This window comes from Chiloscyllium plagiosum, unplaced genomic scaffold, assembly GCF_037043375.1.
Source record: "Chiloscyllium plagiosum isolate Xiang-an unplaced genomic scaffold, Cpla_swu_hap1 HiC_scaffold_18, whole genome shotgun sequence".
Lineage (NCBI taxonomy): Eukaryota > Metazoa > Chordata > Chondrichthyes > Orectolobiformes > Hemiscylliidae > Chiloscyllium > Chiloscyllium plagiosum.
Window position 1 is genome coordinate 78,733,521 of NW_028270156.1, and position 20,905 is coordinate 78,754,425.

Consider the following 20,905-nt stretch of genomic DNA (forward strand, 5'->3'; position numbering starts at 1 on the left):
TCAGTGAAAAAAGTACCAGCCTATCTAGCCTTTCTTTATAACTCAAACCTTCCATACCCAGCAACATTCTGGTAAATCTCTTCTTAACCCTCTCCAGCTTAATAATATCCTTCCTCTAACTGGATGGCCAGAACTGAACACAGTCGTTAAGTGTGGTGCTGGAAAAGCACAGCTGGTTAGGCAGAATCCAAGGATCAGAAGAGTTGACGTTTTGAGCATGAGCTGTTCATTAGGAATGGGGAAGGGGGTGTGTAAGGGGTGGCAGAGAGATAATTGGGAGGGGGGAATGGAGCTGGGGGGGGAGGGTACCTGGGAATGCAAAAGGTAGATGAAGGTGGGGATGATGGTGATAGGTCAGAGAGGAAGGTAGAGCGGATAGGAGGGAAGGGAGATGGACAGGTAGGGTTGTTCAAGAGGGCAGTGCTGAGTGGGAGGGTTGATTCTGGGCTATGGTGGAGGCAGGGGAAATGAAGAAACTAGTGAAATCCACATGGATCCTGTGTGGTTGGAGGGTCTCAAGGCAGAAGATGAGATGTTCTTCCTCTAGGCTTCGGATGGCAAGAATCTGGGAGTGGAAGAGGTCAAGGACTTGCATGTCCTTGGCAGAGTGCAAGGGGGAGTGCAAACCCTTGGCAACCTCCACTACCAACCTCTAGCCACCTGATGTCTGGAGGAAAAACGCCTCATCTTCTGCCTTGGGAACTTAAACCCACATGGGATCAATGTTGATCTCACTAGTTTCCTCATTTCCCCTGCTCCCACCTTATCCCAGATCCAACCCTCAAACACAGCATTGCCCTCTTGAACTGTCCATCTCCCTTCCCACCTATCTGCTCCACCCTCCTCTCTGGCCTATCACCATCACCCTGCCTTCATCTACCTATCGAGTTCCCAGCTACCTCCCCCCAGGCCCCTTGTCTACCAGCCCGCCAATTGCTGATGAAGAGCGGATGTTCGAAACGTTGACTTTCATGCTTCTCAAATGCTGCCTGACCGGCTGTGTCTTTCCAGCACCACACGTCTTGACTCTGATCTCCAGTATCTGCGGTCTCACTTTCTCCCAGAACTGGACACAGTATTGCAATGTCCTGTACAACCTCAACATGATTCCCCAACTCTCTCACTCAAAGGACGAAGCAATGAAGCGTGTCAAATGCCTTTTTAACCACCCTGTCAATTTGTGACGTAAACCCCGAAGTGTCATCTGTTTTACAACTCTACCCAAGGCCCTACCATTAATTATATAAGCCCTGATGAAGGGCTCATGCCCAAAACGTTGACTCTCCTGCTCCTTGCCAGATGCTGCCTGACCTGTTTTTTTTTTAGAGCACCACACTTTTCATCTAAGCCCTACCCTTGTAAGTTGTGCCAAAATACCATGTCTTGCATTTATCCAGATTGAACTCCACTTTGCTAATCAAGTCAGTACTCATCTCTCATGCAGTATAAATGTTATTTTTCCTTTATGTTGGTATTTCCAGTGAGTTGTCCTTATTAATGCAAGACAAACATTTTCACTAAGAGTGTCATTTTTCATCAATAAAATGAAAACTGAGAGAATTCCACTGAATTGTAGATGTGTTCATTATAACCACTAGCACTGTAAAACTGTTCTGGACTCATCTTAGGATGATATCCCACCACGACAAATAATCAGTTACACCAAAGTTAATGATTCACAGGCAGGTTAAGGAACTTCAGTTTCACCAGTCAATCATTTTAGAAAACTGTCACTTCCTTGCCTTTCCAACTGTACAAGAACAAAATGGATATGCCTTTCTCTTGAAGGCAGTGAGTCTTGCGAAGATTCAGTGCTACAACAGCTGCCAGTATGCATTGTGTTATCCCAGTGACTATTTAGTACAAAGCATGTTGATTTTGATCTCTGCTCTTTTAGAATTTCACGTATAGAGGGAATATATTCAGTATAATGTCACTTTGCCAGGGACAGACCAAAACTAATACCACTGCCTTAATTTCTCCTGTTGTCGTGTTCCTTCTGCATGTTCAAATATTAACGGTTTTCCTTCTCATATAATATTAGACGTATTCCATGGATAAGTTATTCTACATTGTAACATCCCTCTTTCCCAGCACTGTGTTCCTGCACTCCCCAAGCAAATCAGTCAAACATATACTTTCACTTTTGTCAACTTAAACTTATTTTCATCTTAATTTCAGAACATGGAGCCCCCAGTGCATCATAAATTGAACTGTCCAGAGCAGTTTTACAATGTAGGTAGTTGCAATGAACAGTCTATCAAATGAATTATCTCCGTAATCAGGATGTTTGTGATTGGTATGTGAACTGAAAGCTTTCATTTGCTGGTCAGGCATGATAAGTAGTTGGGAACCTGGCTAGCTTTGTTCATAGATTTTGATTTAAATTGTCACTCTGCAAGTTCCAGCAGATGCTGGAGGTGGAACCTGGCATCTTGCAGATCTGAAATTCTGATCTATAAGTTGGTTTTTATACTGGTACTTTGAACAATACAAATGGAGCATGATGAGATCAATATTTCCGCAAGTAGCTCACTTGGGTCATTTTTGACTATTCCACAGTGCTGCTTGGTTTTTCTCTGTATTTCTTTTGATATGTTTCCATTTTGTTGCACTTGATTGCCTACTGATTTATTTGGTCTTAGCAGTGTTGTTGGACTGAGCTGCGAAGCTAGCAATTCTTGCTGGAGACATTGTTTATCTTGTGGTATTTATGATCTAAGATGTGAGTCAAAACAAGCAGCTGTTGAAATGTTACAGAGTAAATTACAATGCCTTTTGTTTTCACCAAAGTGAGATTCTCCTGGAATTGCAGTGACATCTTTAACAAGCATCCTTCAAAACCCAAAAGGAAGCAACAGAGATAAATCAAATGTTAGAATTTCAAAATATGTTCTATAACCCCTCTATTTGCAATATTTACATGAATTTGAAATACATTGCCTCCAAACCCAGTGAAAGGTTCCAATCTCTTTAGTACATGACCATTTCTCCTCATGGGTGCATAGTTGATGCATCGTGATATGCGATTTGATATTTCACAAAAGAAATTTTTAGATTACTTACAGTGTGGAAACAGGCCCTTTGGCCCAACAAGTCCACACCGACCCGCCGAAGCGCAACCCACCCATACCCCTGCATTTACCCCTTTAACCTAACACTACGGGCAATTTAGCATGGCCAATTCACCTGACCCGCACATCTTTGTGACTGTGGGAAGAAACCGGAGCACCAGGAGGAAACCCACGCAGACACTGGGAGAATGTGCAAACTCCACACAGTCAGTCGCCTGAGTCGGGAATTGAACCCTGGTCTCTGGCGCTGTGAGGCAGCAGTGCTAACCACTGTGCCACCGTGCCGCCCAAATCTGTCTTAACCGTACAAGTAGTTTGCATGAAGATCAGTGAGGTGCTACAGGGAGATTAGGTGGCTGCCTTGAATAAGTGAAAAATCACACAACCCCAGGTCATAGTCCAACAGGTTTAATTGGAAGCACACTAGCTTTCGGAGCGACGCTCCTTCATCAGGTGATTGTCAGCGTCGCTCCGAAAGCTAGTGTGCTTCCAATTAAACCTGGTGTTGTGTGATTTTTAACTCGGTACACCCCAGTCCAACACTGGCATCTCCGAATCTTGAATAAGTGAAGTATTCTGTTTGACTAAGTGGAGTATTCTGTTATGTGTTTACTGCTCAATCAACCCCGCTGAAATAAATTATCTGGTCATTATCTAATTGTTTGTGGGATCTTGTCGATGTGAAATTGACTGTTTTTCCTGCATTAAAACAGTAATTATTTTTCACAAATACTTCTGCTTTGGCATGTCCTAAGTCTAGATAAATACAAATCTTTCTTTGTCTTTTGAAAACAAATTGCGCCCACTTCCGGCAGCAAATGGGCTTCTAATTCTCTTTACACCTGAAATTTTGTCATTCTCCTCTCAGGAGCCTTTTGAGACCAAGAATGGACATGTCTGTCTAGATAAGGCAATTAAACACCTTAAAAATGGAAAACTCATTCCCTCTGCTAGCACTCGTCGTAATGGTTCTTGTGTCCAGCTTAGTAATGGCCACTGCCGTAACTCCACTCTGCAGCTCAAGGTTTCACCTCAGCCTGTTCAAGTCATTAAGGTAAGAGGTCACTGTTGTTTGTTGCAATTGATCCCTCCTTGAATCTGTTTTTAATTTTGAAAATTTGACCTTGACCATTGTTTTATAGATTAGTGGGTACCTGAACCTTATTGCCAATGGTATTGATAACTTCACACATGGTCTGGCAGTAGCTGGGAGCTTCCTCGTCAGCAGAAAGGTAAGGAATACAGAAGGAAATAATTTGCAAAGAGAATGGTAAGATGCAAATCTTTGTATCAATAACAAATTGTGTTTGTATAGTGTCTTTAATGTAGTGCCATGTCCCAAGGTATTCACAGGGGTGTATCAAACAAAAAAGTGGTGAGCCAAGTAAATTATTGGCAGATATTTTAGAGTGGGTCTTAAAAAAGGAAAGATGTATGGCAGAGTTTAGGGAGGGAATTTGGTAGTCTAGGGCCTAGCAGATGAAAATACACTTTCCAATTGTCATTGCCAATTAACGTTGACTATGTTAAAGGTGGAGAGTGCCAATATCTGAGAATCGTGTGGCTGGAGGAAGCTACAGAGGTAAACCGGGGCAGTATAGGGAGCATTGTCATCAACTGCTTTACAAACACAGATGAGAGGTTTACATTCAAAGGGCTATTTAATCCTGAGCCAATGTAGGTCAATGACCACAGAGGCAATGGGTGAATTGGACAATTGGTTTCTGCTTGTTAGAACTTCCACAATCTGGCGGTGAATCAATATACTTGGTGTGTGGCCATAGAACTTTAGGAATTGCCTGAATAACTCATGGGCCCCTGAGCACACACTGCCCCTATTGATCTGATTTTAAAAAAATAAATCAACAAAGCTGCACTTCAACTCTTTAGAAATTCTTGTTCAGAGGGAGGGAAGTCATTATGGGTTGACATTCACTTCAAAATCATTGGTGATTATATATGGGTCACTTTATTTAATGAAGGAAGTAAATGTATGAGAAGCAGTTCAGAGAAGGTTTACAACATTAATCTCTGGGATTAAACAGTTGTTTTATATGGAACAGTTGGATGAGCTCAGCTTGTATCTTCGGAAATGTGGAAGAAGAGACTTGATTAAAACATATAAGCTCCTGAGGGGTGGATGTGGAGACAATATGTCCTGTTATGGGATAACCTTACAGTAGGGGTCGCATTTTAACATAAGGGTCACCCATTTAAAACAGATGAGGTCATTTCTTTTCTCTGGGCTTTGAGTGTGTTTAGAACTTTCTTCCTGAGTAGGTGTTAGAAGCAGAGACCTTTAAATATTTTTAAGGCAAAGTTGGATGGATTTTTCTGTTAAGCAACAGGATGAAAGGTTATTGGATAAGCAGGAATATAGATTTGAGGTTGCAGTCAGATTAGCCGTGATCTTGTTGAATGGTAGAGCAGGCTTGAGGGACTGAGTTGCTTCGTCCTGCTTCATGTTGAAATGTTTGTATGTAGCAGTTGTGGAGCTTTCAAGGTCAGTCTCAGTTTGCTTTGGAGTGATGGAGAAATAATGTTCTGTTCTAAGAAAGTTATTTAGAAACAATATAGGAACCCAACACAGACCCCTTCGCTTCATTTCAGAATCTGTGCTCCAAATGTAGACAGACCGCTTGTGTTTGTACCACACTCATCTTCATGATCAATCTTCTTCAGTGGTCCAAGCAAAAATGCTTGCTTACAAAGACTGATCAGTGTCTTTCAGGTCTTTACTTCAGTCCTTAAGGATGAGGTTGTCCTGTTTTATTCAACAAAGTGCTAGAAATATTGCAGATCTGGCAGCACCTGCAAAAAATGAAACAGTTCATGTTGCATGATTGATGACCTTTCGTCGTACTTGGAAAACGTTAGAGATGTAACATGTTTGAAATGAAAACAGAGGCAGCCCTCAACCTTGGCAGAGGCACAGGAGGAAACATTGGAGAAAGAGTATGGAGATAGGTGAGACTAAATAACAAAAGGTTTGATGGTGAAAAGAAAAATTGGGTGCCAACAGGACAAGCAAAGAAACAATAAATCAATGGATCTAGAGGTGGTGAATGGGGGAAAACAAATCCTTACCAATAGCTGCTGTGCACAAATATTGTTTAGGATGTCATGTTGCTGATTGGGGTGCTGACTCAACATGGCAGTACGAAATTGAAAGATGAGATGCTGTTCTTGAGCTCTGTCAGAACAGTACAATAGGCTGAGCACTGAGCAAAGTGGGAGAATTAACAGGACATGCTGTGTGTGTGCGTTTGATCTAGTAAGTAATTGACTTTATTGGGAATTTTTTGAAAACCTTGAAAGTTAATATTTTTGGGTTTAAGGACAGATTTTTTTTCTAAAAATCATTGTAGTTTGTTTGATTTCATGATTTCTTTGTCATGGTTCTGTTCAGCTATCTCTACACTGGGCTGGAGTTAATTCTTAAGCAGTGTAAAAAAACTGGAAGTATAGTATCTACGGTTGCATTACCTGGTACTCATTTTGACCTAGTCAACTACTGGAGACAGAGCAGTGCTGTTGTTGAGATAGTTAATGTGAAATCATACTTTCCTCTAGGTTGGACTCACAACAACGCTGGCTATTCTTCTCCATGAAGTTCCACACGAGGTGAGTGAGCTGACACTTATGCGAATAATTGTCTTCTATGAACATTTTTAAAATGTACACTTCCCTTATATAGGAACCTTCTGCTTCCCAACTCTTTGTTTTTCCAGGTCTTTGGACGGGCAGATTAGTGAGGAGGGCAGTCATCCATATAGCACAACGTAAAGCAAGTGTGATCTTTTGTCACATTCATACAATCTGCAGACAGAGCCCACTCAGCCCCTTGTCTCTGTGCTGGCTCTGTGTAAGAGCAGCTCCGCTAACCCCACTCACCCACACTTTCTCCTTCCTCCTGCATTTTGTTTTCTCTTGGCACTTATCCATTTCTCTTTTGAAAGAGATTAAGTCTGCCTTTACCACATTTTCAGGCAGTGCATTCAGACCTTAACCACTGGCTACCTAAAAATGTTTTTTCTCAGGTCATTGCTGCTTCTCTTTTCAATCACCTTAAATCAGTGATTTACTTTCCTATCTGTCGTTGTAGCATCAACAAGTTCACTTCCATAACAATTGGTCCATTTATCCAAGTCTTTGACATAGATGTGAAGAGTTGAGGCCTCAGCACTAATCACTGTGGCATACCACTCAAAACAGTTAATAAACCTGAAAATGATGCAATTATCTAGACTCTATCCATGCCAATATATAATCTCCAATACTATGATCTCTTGTGCAGTAACCTTTTATGGCAGTTTTTTGAAGGCTTTTTGAAAATCTAAACCTTTTCATCTACTCTGTTTACACCCTCAAAAAAAATCTAATAAACTTGACATTGTTTCCTTTAATAAATCCACATTGACTCTGCCTGATTGTTTTATGATTTTTGTAAATGTCCTGCATTTGCCCAATAAGAACATGAGAACTAGTAGCTGGTATAGGCAAATCAGCCCCTTGAGCCACTCTGCCATTTGATATGATCATAGCTGATCTCATCTTGGCCTCAACTCCACTTTCCTGCCCGCTCTTTTAACTCATTATTAACGAAAAAGCTGTCTAGTTCCTCAAATGTATTCACTGTGCAAACTTCCACCCTACGCAAGGGTAATTAATTCCACAGATTCACGAGCCTTTGAGAGAAGTAATTCCTTTTCATCTCTGTATGAAATCTGCTATTCCTTAACTTAAAACTGTAACCTCTCATTCAAAATTAACCCATAAAGAGAAACATCCACTCTACGTGTACTTTGTTAATTCCCTTTCACATCTTCTGTATTTCTAAGTCTCCTCCCATTCTTACACTAGCAAAAATAGGCCCAAACTGTTCAATCTCTTTTCATAAGGCAAGCCTTTCATAAGAATTAATATAGCAAACCTTCTCTTAACTGCCTCCAATTCAATTGCCTTTCCTTGAGTAAGGGACCGAAACTGTACAAGGTACTCCACATGCGATCTCACCAATACCTTGTACAGTTGCAACACTTCCCTGCTATTATACACTTTTATTTTAGCAATAAGTGCTACAATTCCATTTGCCCTCCTTATTGCCTGCTGTACCTGCACACTAGTTTTAAGTATTTCCCAGCAATCAATATCCTCCCTACTGCCCCATCTCTTGAGGCACACTGTCACCTTCTCTATCCTTCTATTTTTAGACACTGGGAATAATCTGGACATTAATAACTTTGAAACCCTGCTTGCCGGTATGTTCTCTAGTTTGTTAAAGTCTGCTTGCAGAAGCTCATCCTTTTTTTCCCAATATGACTATGACCTCTGGTTTCTTTCCCCCCTCCCCAAGTGTTCTGGAGTAGCTTAGTGACATCCTTGAATCTGGTAATAGTAAGGTAATATACCAAACACAAAAACAAAAACAGAACTTGGAAAAACGCGACAAGTCTGGCACTATCTATAGAGAGAAATCGGAGTTAATCTTGCTGGTCCAGTCACCCTTCAAAACTAGCTTCGGAGCTACCAGAAATGGTAGTTTGAAAAAGGTGGTATTTATGCAGAAATGGGATAGCGGGAGAGAGGAGAGTAAACGAAAGGTGAAGATAGAGCTCAAGGAGCGACAAAAACAGTTGGACAAACAAAAGGACTGGTTAAAGGTCAATTTGGGGAAATGAATAGCTGCAAATGGGGACTATTAGTAGCTGCCAATGCGTTGTGTATGATAGCAGACCATGTAATGCCAAGGACTGGTATGTGGGGGTGGGACGAAGGACATGGCCTCAAGCCCCAAAATTGTTGAACCCTATATTGAATCCAGAAGGCCATAGAGTTCCCAAATAGAAAACGAGGTACTATTCTTCCATGTTGCACTGAACTTCATTGGAGTGCTGCAGCAAGCCTCAGACAGAGGTGTTGGCCGGGGAGCATTGTGTGTGTTCAAGTGGCAGGCAACTGGAAGCTTAGGGTCTTTTTTGCAGACAAAACAGGGGTCACTCAGGATGTAGATTTGCTCGCTGAGCTGGCAGGTTCGGTTTCAGACATTTTGTCACCATACTAGGTAACATCATTAATGAGCCTCTGAATGAAGCACTGGTGGTATGGCCTGCTTTTAATTTGTGTGTTTAGGTTTCCTTGGGTTGGTGACATCATTTCCTGTGGTGATGTCATTTCCTGTTCTTTTTCTCATGGGGTGGTAAATGGGATCCAAGTCAATATGTTTGTTGACCCATCCTAGGATGGATGCATTGTCCCAGTCGAAGTGGTGTCCTTCCTCATCTATATGTAAAGATACTAGTGAGAGTGGGTCATGTCTTTTTGTGGCTCGCTGATGCTCATGTCATACAGATGAGGAAGGACACCACTTTGACTGGGACAACACATCCATCCTAGGACAAGCCAAACAGAGACATGCGTGAGAATTCCTAGAAGCATGGCATTCCAACTGGAACTCTATCAACAAACACATTGATTTGAATCCCATTTACCACCCCCTGAGAAAAAGAACAGAAAATGACGTCACCAACACAAGGAAACCGAAACACACAAATAAAAACTGGCCCATACCACTAGCATTTCACCTGGAGGCTCACTGATGACGTTAGCTAGTGTGGAAACATCTGAAACCAAACCTTCCAGCTTTGCGAGCAAACCTACATCCAGAACCTCAACCTGAGCTACAAATCTTCTCAAAACTCACTAATAGGTCACTCAATTTACGCATCATTTCCCCAATCTAAAAGAGAACGTGTTGTGAACAGCGAATACAAGAGACTAGATTGAGTGAAGTGCTGGTAATGTGCTGCTTCACTTGGAAGGTGTGTTTAGGCCTTGGATGGTGAGGACAGAGGAAGTAACAGGGCAGCTGTTACACCTTCTGCAGTTGCAGGGGGAAGTGTCGTGGTGGGTGTGGGGACTTGTTGGGAGTGAAGGAGGAGTGGACCAGGGTGTCCTGGAGGGAATGGTCCCTGTAGAAGGCTGACAAGGGAGGGGGGGCGATAATATATTTCTGGTGGTAGCATCCTGCTCGAGGTGTCAGAAATCACAGTTAATGATTCTGCAGATGTGGATGCTAGTGGAATGGTGGGTGAGGACAAGGGGGGGACCCTATTGCTCTTGTGGGAGGGAAGAAAGGGGTTGGGGACCAAACTGTGGGAGATAGGTCACATCTCATTTTACGTATGGAATTCTGTAGCCTTCTGGATTTCATATTGAGTTCAACAATTTTAGGGTTTGAGGCCATGTTTACTCCCACCCCCATACACCAGGCTTTGACATCACATGAGCTGCTATCACTCAACCTATTGTCAGCTACTAACAGCTCCCCCAATTAGCAGATATTCATTCCCCCAGACCGATCTTTAACCACTCCTTTGTCTGTCCAACTGTTCTCCCCTCTCTTTGAGCTGTACCTCCACTTGTTGTTTACCTCCATCTTCTACATAAATATCAATCTTTTTGTAGCTACCATCAGTTCTGAAGAAGGGTCACTGGACCCGAAACATTAACTCTGATTTTTCTCCATAGATGCTGCCAAACTTGCCGGATTTTTCCAGCAATTTCTGTTTTTGTTTCTGATTTCCAGTTTTTTTTGTAAGATAATGTACTATCTTGAATTCATGTCTATGGCCACAGTTCTGTTCTGAGCCCTAACTATTATATTGATTTGCTAATCTGTATCCTTCAACCGACCAACTGAAAGCTGATCCATCCATGGTCCCGTGGTCTTGGCTCAGTCTGCATTCACCAGATGTAAGATCACACTCCAGTATTCTGGACTGAATACTGGCTGATGCGAGATGCAGTCAAGAAAATGCTATACTACCTGTCTATGCTACATACTTTCTTTCTGAAGCATACACTTAAGATACAGGCTGATCACATTCAGAAACCTGCTATCTACCAAGCGCTCAGCCTCATGGATGCACCATAGTGATACCAGCTACTGCTCAAACTCTGACACCCGGAGCTCAAGACACTGTACCTGCCAATACCTCCTGTAAGATTGGTTGTCCAGTTCATGAGTTACATTCTGGAGTGGAACATTTTGTGCACTTCGGATGACTGAAATGTCTCTATTTGTTTAAATAGTTTTGTCACTTATGCTGACATCTGTCTTAGATTTTTTTGCAAGCTGCCTGACACTGTCTTTTGCTGGGTTCTTGCCATAAATACCTTTCAGGTCCACCACTGTTACTTATTAATCTCTAGCAAAAGTTCCCTTCAAGCTCGCTTTTATAATCAGACCTTTCAGGCAATCACTATTGCTCGGAATACTCTGTCCTACCAGAAGGACGCACCCACCATAGGTGGTGTTGCAATGGCATACAGTGAGAAGGGAATTGTCCTGAGTCCTCAACAGAGACTTCTGAGTCCGCGATGTTTTATGACATTTAACCAGACATGGACAAGGAAACCTTTTAGCAGCTACCACCTATTCAGCAGATACAGCAAGGAAACAGACCCTTCCGTCCAACCTGTCCATGCCAACCAGATATCCAACCCAATCTAGTCTCACCTGCCAGCATCCGGCTCATATACCTCCAAACCCTTCCTCTTCATATACCCGTCCTCTTCCTCTTCATATACCCATCCAGGCTTTAAATGTTGCAATTGTACCAGCCTCCATCACTTCCTCTGGCAGCTCATTCCATACCCATACCACCCACAGTGTGAAAATGTTGCCCCTTAGGTCTCTTTTATATCTTTCCCCTCTCATCCTCTAGTTCTGGAGTCCCCCACCCCACAGAAAAGACTTTGACTATTTATCCTACCCATGTCCCTCATGATTTTATAAACCTGTATAAGGTCACCCCTCAGCCTCCGATGCTCCAGGGAAAACCGCCCCAACCTGTTCACCATCTCCCTATCGCTCAAATCCTCCAATCCTGGCAACATTCTTGTAAATCTTTTCTGAACCCTTTCAAGTTTCACAACATCTTTCCCATAGGAAGGAGACTAGAATTGCATGCAATATTCCAACAGTGGCCTAACCAATGTCCTGTACAGCAGATGAATCAATACTGCTCTGTATTGAACAGCACTTAGTGGCAGTGGTCCAAAACATTCTTTGGGTTGGGGATATCAATGTCTTGCAGTAAATGGTTCAGTAGAATGATTTGTGATTGGTCTGGCTGTGACTTAGAGTAATAGAGTCATAGAGATGTACAGCATGGAAGCAGACCCTTCGGTCCAACCCGCCCATGCCGACCAGATATCCCAACCCGATCTAGTCCCACCTGCCTGCACCTGGCCCATATCCCTCCAAACCTTCCAAACCCTACTTTTTGTCATTTATATAAATGGTTTGGATGCGAGCATAAGAGGTATAGTTAGTAAGTTTGCAGGTGACACCAAAATTAGAGGTGGCAAACTACTTCGGGGCCAGCAACCATAATTCTATTAGTTTTCAAATAGTGATGGAAAAAGATAGACCGGATCTAAAAGTTGAAGTTCTAAATTGGAGGAAGGGTAATTTTGACGGTATTAGGCAAGAATTTTCAAAAGTTGATGTGGATGTTTACAGGTAGAGTAAAAAAATGTGAAGCCGTTAAAAATGAGATAGCGAGAGTCCAGTTAGGGTGAAGGGCAAGACTGCTAGGTATTGGGAATGCTGGATGATTGGAGAAATTTGAGGTTTTGATCAAGAATAAGAAGGAAGCATATATCAGGTATAGACAGCAGAAATCGAGTGATTCTTTGGAAGAGTATAAAAGCAGTTAGGAGTATACTTAAGAGGCAAATCAGGAGGGCGAAAAGGGAACATGAGATAGCTTTGACAAATAGGGTTAAGGAGAATCCAAAGGGATTCTATAAATACGGTAAGGACAAAAGGGTAACTAGGGAGAGAATAGGGCCCCTCAAAGATCAGAAGGCAGACTTTGTGTGGAACTACAGGAAATGGGGCAGATATGAAGTGATTATTTTGCATCAGTAATTACTGTGGAGAAGGACTCAGAAGATACAGAATGTGGAGAAATAGGTGGTGACATCTTGAAAAATGTTTACAGTGGAGAAGGATGTGAAAGATAAAGAATGTGGGGAAATAGTGACATCTTGAGAAACGTTCATATTTCAGAGGAGGTGCTGGATGGCTTAAATCCCCAGGACCTGATCAGGTGTACCCTAGAACTCTGTGGGAAGAGAGGGAAGGGATTGCTGGGCCCCTTGCTGAGATATTTGTATCATTGATAGCCACAGGCAAGGTGCTAGAAAACTGGAGTTTGGTTAATGTGGTGCCACTATTTAAGAGTGCTGATAAGGAAAAGCCTGGGAAGTATAGACCAGTAAACTTGACATTGATGGTGGGCAAGTTGTTGGAGGAAATCTTGAAGGATAGCTTTACATGTATTTGGAAAGGCAAGGACTGATTAAGGATAGTCTTTTCTCTGGGCTGGGGGAGTCCAAAACTAGAGGACGTAGGTTTGAGGTGAGAGTGGAAAGTTTTGAAAGGGACCAAAGGGGCAACATTTTCACACAGAGGATGGTGTGCGTATGGAATGAGCTGCCAGAGGAAGTGGTGGAGGTTGATACAATTACAATATTTAAAAATGCATCTGAATAGAGATATGAGCAGGAATGGTTTAGAAGGAATGGCCCAAATACTGACAAATGGGACCAGATTTATTTAGGATATCTGGTTGGCATGGATGAGTTAGACTGAAGGGATATGGAACATGAAGACGTAGCTAAGAATCCTACATCAAACAGATCTGCCATATGTTGTGTTGTGAATGGTAGTGAGCAATTAACCATAGAATGGGCGAATGACCTTTCCTAAGTATTCCCATCCTCAATGATCAGGAGGGCCAGCACATCAGTGCAAAGGTCAAAACTGAAGCATTTTCAGCTAGAAATGCTAAGCATTGTTTGACATTGGGGTTCCCCTGAAATCCTCACGATCAAAGATGTTAGTTTTTGGCCAATTTGATTCACTGCATGTCCAGCACTTTAAGTAGTTCTTAGACATTACAAAGACATTACAATCTGATGTTGTCAGGTGGCCCTGACAACATCAGATCCACCTGACAATTCCACAGATAGGCACTGCCTATGAAAACTAGGACAAATCCCATCTAACTAAATCAAAGAACGCTGACTTTTTTTATGATTTGCCATAAATACTCCGATCCAACATTGGCTATAATCTTGGTCAGCAAAAATCTGAATTCCAGAGGTGAGTGGAAGAGTGAAAGTGATAGCCATTAGCATTTAAACCAATGGCATTAAGAGCTGAGTAGCCCTGGCAGAACCCAAACTGACAGTGCGCAGATTACTCATGATCAGTGCAATTTGATTACTCTATCTTTCACCACTTGCTAATAATTGAGGGTAGACTGATAGAGTAGTAATTGGCTAGGTTGAATTTGTCCTACTGTGTATAGAAACTGAACGATTTTCCATGTTGCTGGGTAGATGGCAATGTTGTAATTATTTGGAATAGCTTGGCCAGGGACACGGTTAGTTCTGGAGCAAAAGCCTTTTAATGCCCACAGCATTTGCAATACCCAGTGTTTTCTTGACAACAAGTGGAGTGAATTGAATTGTCTGAAGACTGGCATCTGTGATGCTGGTGACCTCTGGAAGAACCTGAGATGGATCATGCACTTGGCACTTCATGGCTGACAACTATTTCAGACTTGTCTTTTCCTCTGTGCTGAGCTGGGCTGCACAGTATTGATTATATTAGCTATTAAATTACGAGGTTCACCACCGCCTTCCCGGGGCAAATAGGATGGGAAACAAATGATGAATTTTGATAGTGAAGCCCACATTCCATGGTGGAATAATTTTTAAAAATCCCTGTGGACTTTAATAGAGTCATAGAGATGTACAGCACAGAAATAGACCCTTTGGCCAACTTGTCCGTGCCAACCAGATATCCCAATCTAATCTAGTTCCATTTGCCAGCACTTGGCCCATATCCCTCTAAATCCTTCCTATTCATATACCCATCCAAATGCCTTTTAAATGCTATAACTGCACCAGCCTCCACCACTTCCTCTGGCAACTCATTCCACACACACACACCACACTCTGCGTGAAAACGTTATTCTTTGGGTCCCTTTTATATTTTACCCCTCTCACCCTAAACTTATGGCCTCTAGTTCTGACCTCCCCTCATGATTTTATAAACCTCTATGAGGTCACTTCACAGCCTCCGACATTCCAGCAAAAACAGTCCCAGCCTATTTAGTGTCCCGCTCAAATCCTCCAACCCTGGCAACATCCTTGTGAATCTTTTCTGAACCATTTCGAGTTTCACAACATCCTTCTGAAAGGAGGGAGACCAGAATTGCACGCAATATTCCAAAAGTGGCCTAACCAATGTCCTGTACAGATGCAACATGACCTCCCAACTCCTATACTCAATGCTCTGACCAATAAAGGAAATATACCAAACACCTTCTTTACTATCCTATCCACCTGCAACTTGACTTTCAAGGTCTCTTTGCTCAGCAACACTCCTCAGGACCTTACCATTAAATCTATAAGTCTTGCTGTAATTTGCTTTTCCAAAGTGTAGCATGTCGCATTTACCTAAATTAAACTCCATCTGCCACTCCTCAGCCCATTGGCCCAGCTGATCAAGATTCTGTTGTACTCTGAGGTAACCTTTGGCACTGTCCACTACACCTCCAATTTTCGTGTCATCTGTAAACTTCCTAACTAAAGCTCCTATGTTTACATCCAAGTCATTTATATAAATGACGAAAATCAATGGACCCAGCACCGATCCTTGTGGCACCCTACTGGTCACAGGCTTCCAGTTTGAAAAGCAACCCTCCATCATCACCCTCTGTCTTCTACCTTCGAATTAATTCTGTATCCAAATGGCTATTTCTCCCTGTATTCCATGAGATCTAACTTTGCTAATCAGTCTCCCATGAGGAACCTTGCCGTACGCCTGACTGAAGTCCATATAGATCATGTTTACTGCTGTGCCCTCATCAGTTCTCTTCATTGCTCCTTCAAAAAAATTCAATCATAGAATCATGACAGTGTAGAAACAGGCCCTTTGGTCCAACAAGACCACACCAGCCCTCCAAAGAGTAACCCACCCAGAGCCATTCCCCTATCCTTTTACTCTACATTTACCCCTAACTAATGCCTGCATATCCTTGAACACTAAGGGCAATTTAGAATGGCCAACTCGCACATCTTTTGGATTGTGGGAAGAAACCGGAGCGAACTTATGTAGACATGGGGAGAATGTGCAAACTGCACACAGACAGTCGCCTGAGGCTGGAATCGAACCCAGGTCCCTGGCGCTGTGAGGCAAACGTGCTAACCACTGAGCCACCGTGCTGCCCACACGTTTGTGAAACATGATTTCCCACACACAAAGCCATGCTGACTATCCCTGATCAGTCCTTGCCTTTCCGAATACATGTACATCCTGTCCCTCAGGATTCCCTCCAGAAACTTGCCCACCACTGATGTCAGGCTCACCAGTCTATAGTTCCCTGGCTTTTCCTTCTCACCTTTCTTAAACAGTGGCACCACATTAGCCAACCTTCAGTCTTCTGGCACCTCACCTGTGAGTATCGATGATACAAATATCTCAGCAAGGGGCCCAGCAATCACTTCACTAGCTTCCCACAAAGCTCTAGGGTACACCTGATCAGGTCCTGGGGATTTATCCACTTTTATGCGTTTCAAGACATTCAGCACCAACACCTCTGTAATATGGACATTTTTCAAGATGTCACCATCTATTTTCCCACATTTGATATCTTCCATATCCTCCTTTACAGTAAGCATTGATGCAAAATACTCATTTAGTATCTTCCCCAATCTGCTGTGGCTCCACACACAGGCTGCCTTGCTGATCTTTGAGGGGGCCTATTCTCTCCATAGTTACCCTTTTGTCCTTAATATATTTATAAAAAACCTTTGGATTCTCCTTAATCCTATTTGCTAAAGCTATATCCTGTCCCTTTTTGCCCTCCTGGCAGCTGCCCTCGCAAGTATATTCCTACTGCCTTTATACTTTTTTAAGGATTCATTCGATCTTTCCTGTCTATACCTAACACATGTTTCCTTCTTTTACTTAACAAAAACCTCGATTTCTTTAGTCATCCAGCATTCCCTATACCTACCAACCTTTCCTTTCACCCAAACAGGAATATACTGCCTCTGGACACTCGTTATCTCATTTGAAAGTTTCCCGTTTTCCAGCTATCCCTTTACCTGTGAACATTAGCCCCCCAGTCAGCTTTTGAAAGTTCTTGCCTAATACCATCAAAATTAGCTTTCCTCCAATTTAGAACTTCAACTTTTAGATCCGGTCTATTCTTTTCCATTAATTATTTTTAAACTAATAGAATTAGGGTTGCTGGCCCCAAAGTGCTCCCCCACAGACACCTCAGTCACCTGCCCTGCCTTATTTTCCAAGAGTAGGTCAAGTTTTGCACCACCTATAGTAGATACATCCACATACTGAATCGGAATAGTTTCTTGTACACAACTAACAAATTCCTCTCCATCTAAACCCTTAACGCTATGACAGTCCCAGTTTATGTTTGGTAAGTTAAAATCCCCTATCGTAACAATCTTATTATTCTTATGGGTAACTGTAAACTCCTTCCCAATTTGTTTCTCAACTTCCCACTGACTATTAGGGGATCTATAATACAATCCCAATAAGGTGATCATCCCTGTCTTATTTCTCAGTTCTACCCAAATAACATCCCTGGATGTATTTCTGGGAATATGCTCCCTAAGTACAGCTGTAATGTTATCCCTTATCAAGAACGCCACACCACCTCCTCTCTCGCCCCCCCCCCCCCCCCCCCCATGTATCCTTCCTGTAGTATTTGTATCCTGGAACCTTAAGCTGCCAGTCCTTTCAATCCCTGAGCCACATCTCTGTAATTGCTATGATATCCCAGTCTCATGTTCCTAACCATGCCCTGAGTTCATCTGCCTTCCAAGTTAGGCCTGTTGCATTGAAATAAATGCAGTTTAATTTATCAGTCCAACCTTGTTCTCTGCTTTATTTCTGCCTGCCCTGACTGCTTGACTTCCTCCTTTTCTCAATTTTACCAGTCTCTAATTGATCTCTTTCCTCACTGTTGCTCTGCCCCCACCCCCCCTCCCCTCACCTTACTCGTTTAAATCCTGAGCAGCTTGAGCAAATCTCCCTGCCAGTATATTAGTCCCCTTCCAATTCAGGTGCAATCACCTCTTAATGTACAGGTCACTTTGACCCCAAAAGAGATTCCAATGATTCAAAAATGTGAGTCCTTCTCCCCTGTACCAGCTCTTCTTCAGCTGTTCCATGCTGTCTTGTCTAAGTCAGTCATTTTGAACTGTAGATTGAAGATGCAAGCCATGACATTCCAATGAATACAGTAATAACATTAAAGGAAGTGTGTGTAAATCATTGCTTCACCTGGAAAAGTTTTTACAACGGGTATGCCTGTACATTCACAGGAACTACCTGTCAGCGGTTTTCTTGTGCCTCATTGTTTTGACCAGAGATTAATTCTCATTCCACTGTACAAAATGGCTACTAGTAGGCCTGACATGACTGTTTCATTGTATTAATCCACAGGTTGGAGACTTTGCCATCCTGCTCAGGGCAGGTTTTGATCGGTGGAGTGCAGCGAAAATGCAGTTGACAACTGCATTTGGAGGAGTGTTGGGGGCATGCTTTGCCATGTGTGCAGAGTCTCCAGAAGGAGCAGGTACTGTTTAATTTTCTGAATGTAAGTTAGGCATTGACAGTATTGTTGGGGGAAAGGAGTCTGAATAGTTCTCTTTTTGTTGTTTTTAAAATAGGCCCAACCAGAAGTGTACTTTTCTTTTTTACCTCTCTCTCTCACACCATTCTCACCCTTATTTCCCTTTTCTCTCTCTACATTCCTCCTCCGATCCCATTTCCCACTGCTTGCAAACATGCTCTCCTTCTTCACTGTTTTCCCCAATCAACAGATCTTTTACATACCACCTCCCCTTCTGTCTCCTTCACCCCAATCCATCTCAATCTCAATCTTGGTTCCCATCTAACCTCGCCCCTCCCTCTGAGGTCTCTTCAATGCATGCACACCATCTCACTGGGTCCTTTTCCCTGACCCAAATACTGACTTTGGGTCCTCTCCATGTGTGCCCCACATCTCCATTTCTTCTTGGATTCTGTCACTGTTCCATATCTCCTCCAGTTGAGCCTTCTGCATTTCCCCTGCCTCCTCCCTCTGTGACCTGTTCCCTTCCTCCACCAACTTCGGGGACCTCTCCTCCAATCTCATGTTAGTCAGGGTTCTCTCCATTCCCAATCTCTCTAAGTTCTCTTTGTTGTGCAGTTGCCTTTATTGCATGTGTACACCATGTTTATCCTCTCCCTTCTATAACCCTATCCACCCCTCCCTCTCTGAATCACCGCATGCCCATACCCAGCCACTCCTTTCTGTCCTCCCTATTCTTTCCCTCTGTCCATTCCATCCCTTCCCCCTCTGCTTCCTCCCTCCTGTTTCTTCCCTGTCATCCTTTCCTCCTTATCACCCTCCTCTCTGACCACTCCCATATCCTCTCCCTTTCTGAACTTCCCCTCCTTCTCTGACCTCCCTACCCATCTATCTCTGACCCTCTGCCCCTTCCTCTCTGACTTCCCATGTCCCTCCTCTCTCTGCACCTACCTGCCTCTCAAAGTTGATTGCAGCCTGCTGCCTCCTTTTGGTCATTTACCTGTGATTATGGAGTTTTATGGTGCACTTGTAGTGTTTTATTTCTGAGGCCTCGGTTCAAGTATAATACTATCTCTGAAGAGATTGGTTAAAAATATCTATCTACATGTATTCATTAACACATTGAATTCTAAGGTATGGTCAGTGACTCAACAACATATCTCTATAATTCTAATGCATCTAACTCTGAAATCTTTCAGGGGACAGTGTAGCTTGGATTCTACCATTTACTTCAGGTGGATTTCTGTACATTGCTCTGGTTTCTGTGGTACCTGACCTCCTTCAAGAAAAGGATGTGTGGTAAGGAACCATTCTGCATAGATTCTGGAAATGTTGGGCAGAGGGATAATGTTAAACTTGCTTCTTCCTTTCTATTAGAAAATTAAATGAGCTTAGTGATCCTCATGCATAATGTTAATAGTGGCCATGGGTGTTTGCCAAGCTACTACCTCAGCGACAATGCTATTTTGTAATGGTGCTGGAACCACACCTGGAATGTGTACTTCTACAAATAGTGTCTGAGCTAATTGTTGATATAATTAATTAGTTAGTAACTTGAAGCAACCCACAGGCATCTACAATAGTTAAACTCTTACTTGACATCTTCATGACTGTAGGTTATTGCAGACTCTTATTTATCAGTCAATTGTGGTTGGACAAACTTGTGGCAGTTTGAGAAACAATGCAATCAAATTGTCTGAAGCTCAGGAGATTCTCTGCAGGTCAGGCTGAGGAACTGAAAGTGATGCAGTTGAGGGATGACTTTGCCAGGTTGAATGTAGTGCACAGAGAAATATAGATATGAAGAGTTTTAATATAGGCTGTAGACTTGTGTCTACATTTGACTGTCGTGAAGCAGTTTAATCTTTTGACTCCATAATGCTGACACAGAGGACAGCATTCAATTATCCTGGCCTCTTGGCAAAGCTGAACTCTTGAACTCCCACGTACTGGAGGAATGAGCTGAGGCAGATTGATTTTGCTTAGGGATGCATGAGAGTATGGGTGTATTAAGTGGGATTGTGGACTTCAGTGTGCAGTAGCTTGGTTGCTTTGTAGTGAACAGGCAGTGTGACTGAGTCTCCAAGAACAGCTCCGATGCCATCTACTATTTTCTCATGTCAGGCAGAGATTGAACAC

At 42.7% G+C, this 20,905-nt stretch overlaps 1 protein-coding gene across 2 annotated transcripts in view; it reads left to right on the top strand.

Annotated features, from left to right (window-relative positions):
* The window catches only part of slc39a13 (solute carrier family 39 member 13), a 63,110-nt gene that overhangs the window by 37,156 nt on the left and 5,049 nt on the right, over positions 1-20,905 (top strand). The window contains exons 5-9 of one of the 2 annotated variants that reach the window (XM_087996819.1): positions 3,943-4,128; positions 4,217-4,306; positions 6,648-6,698; positions 18,637-18,769; positions 19,966-20,065. In XM_087996819.1, coding sequence (XP_087852945.1) covers positions 3,943-4,128; positions 4,217-4,306; positions 6,648-6,698; positions 18,637-18,769; positions 19,966-20,065 — 560 coding nt within the window. The remainder of the gene's footprint in view (positions 1-3,942; positions 4,129-4,216; positions 4,307-6,647; positions 6,699-18,636; positions 18,770-19,965; positions 20,066-20,905) is intronic. The other variant, XM_087996820.1, reaches the window with a different exon arrangement.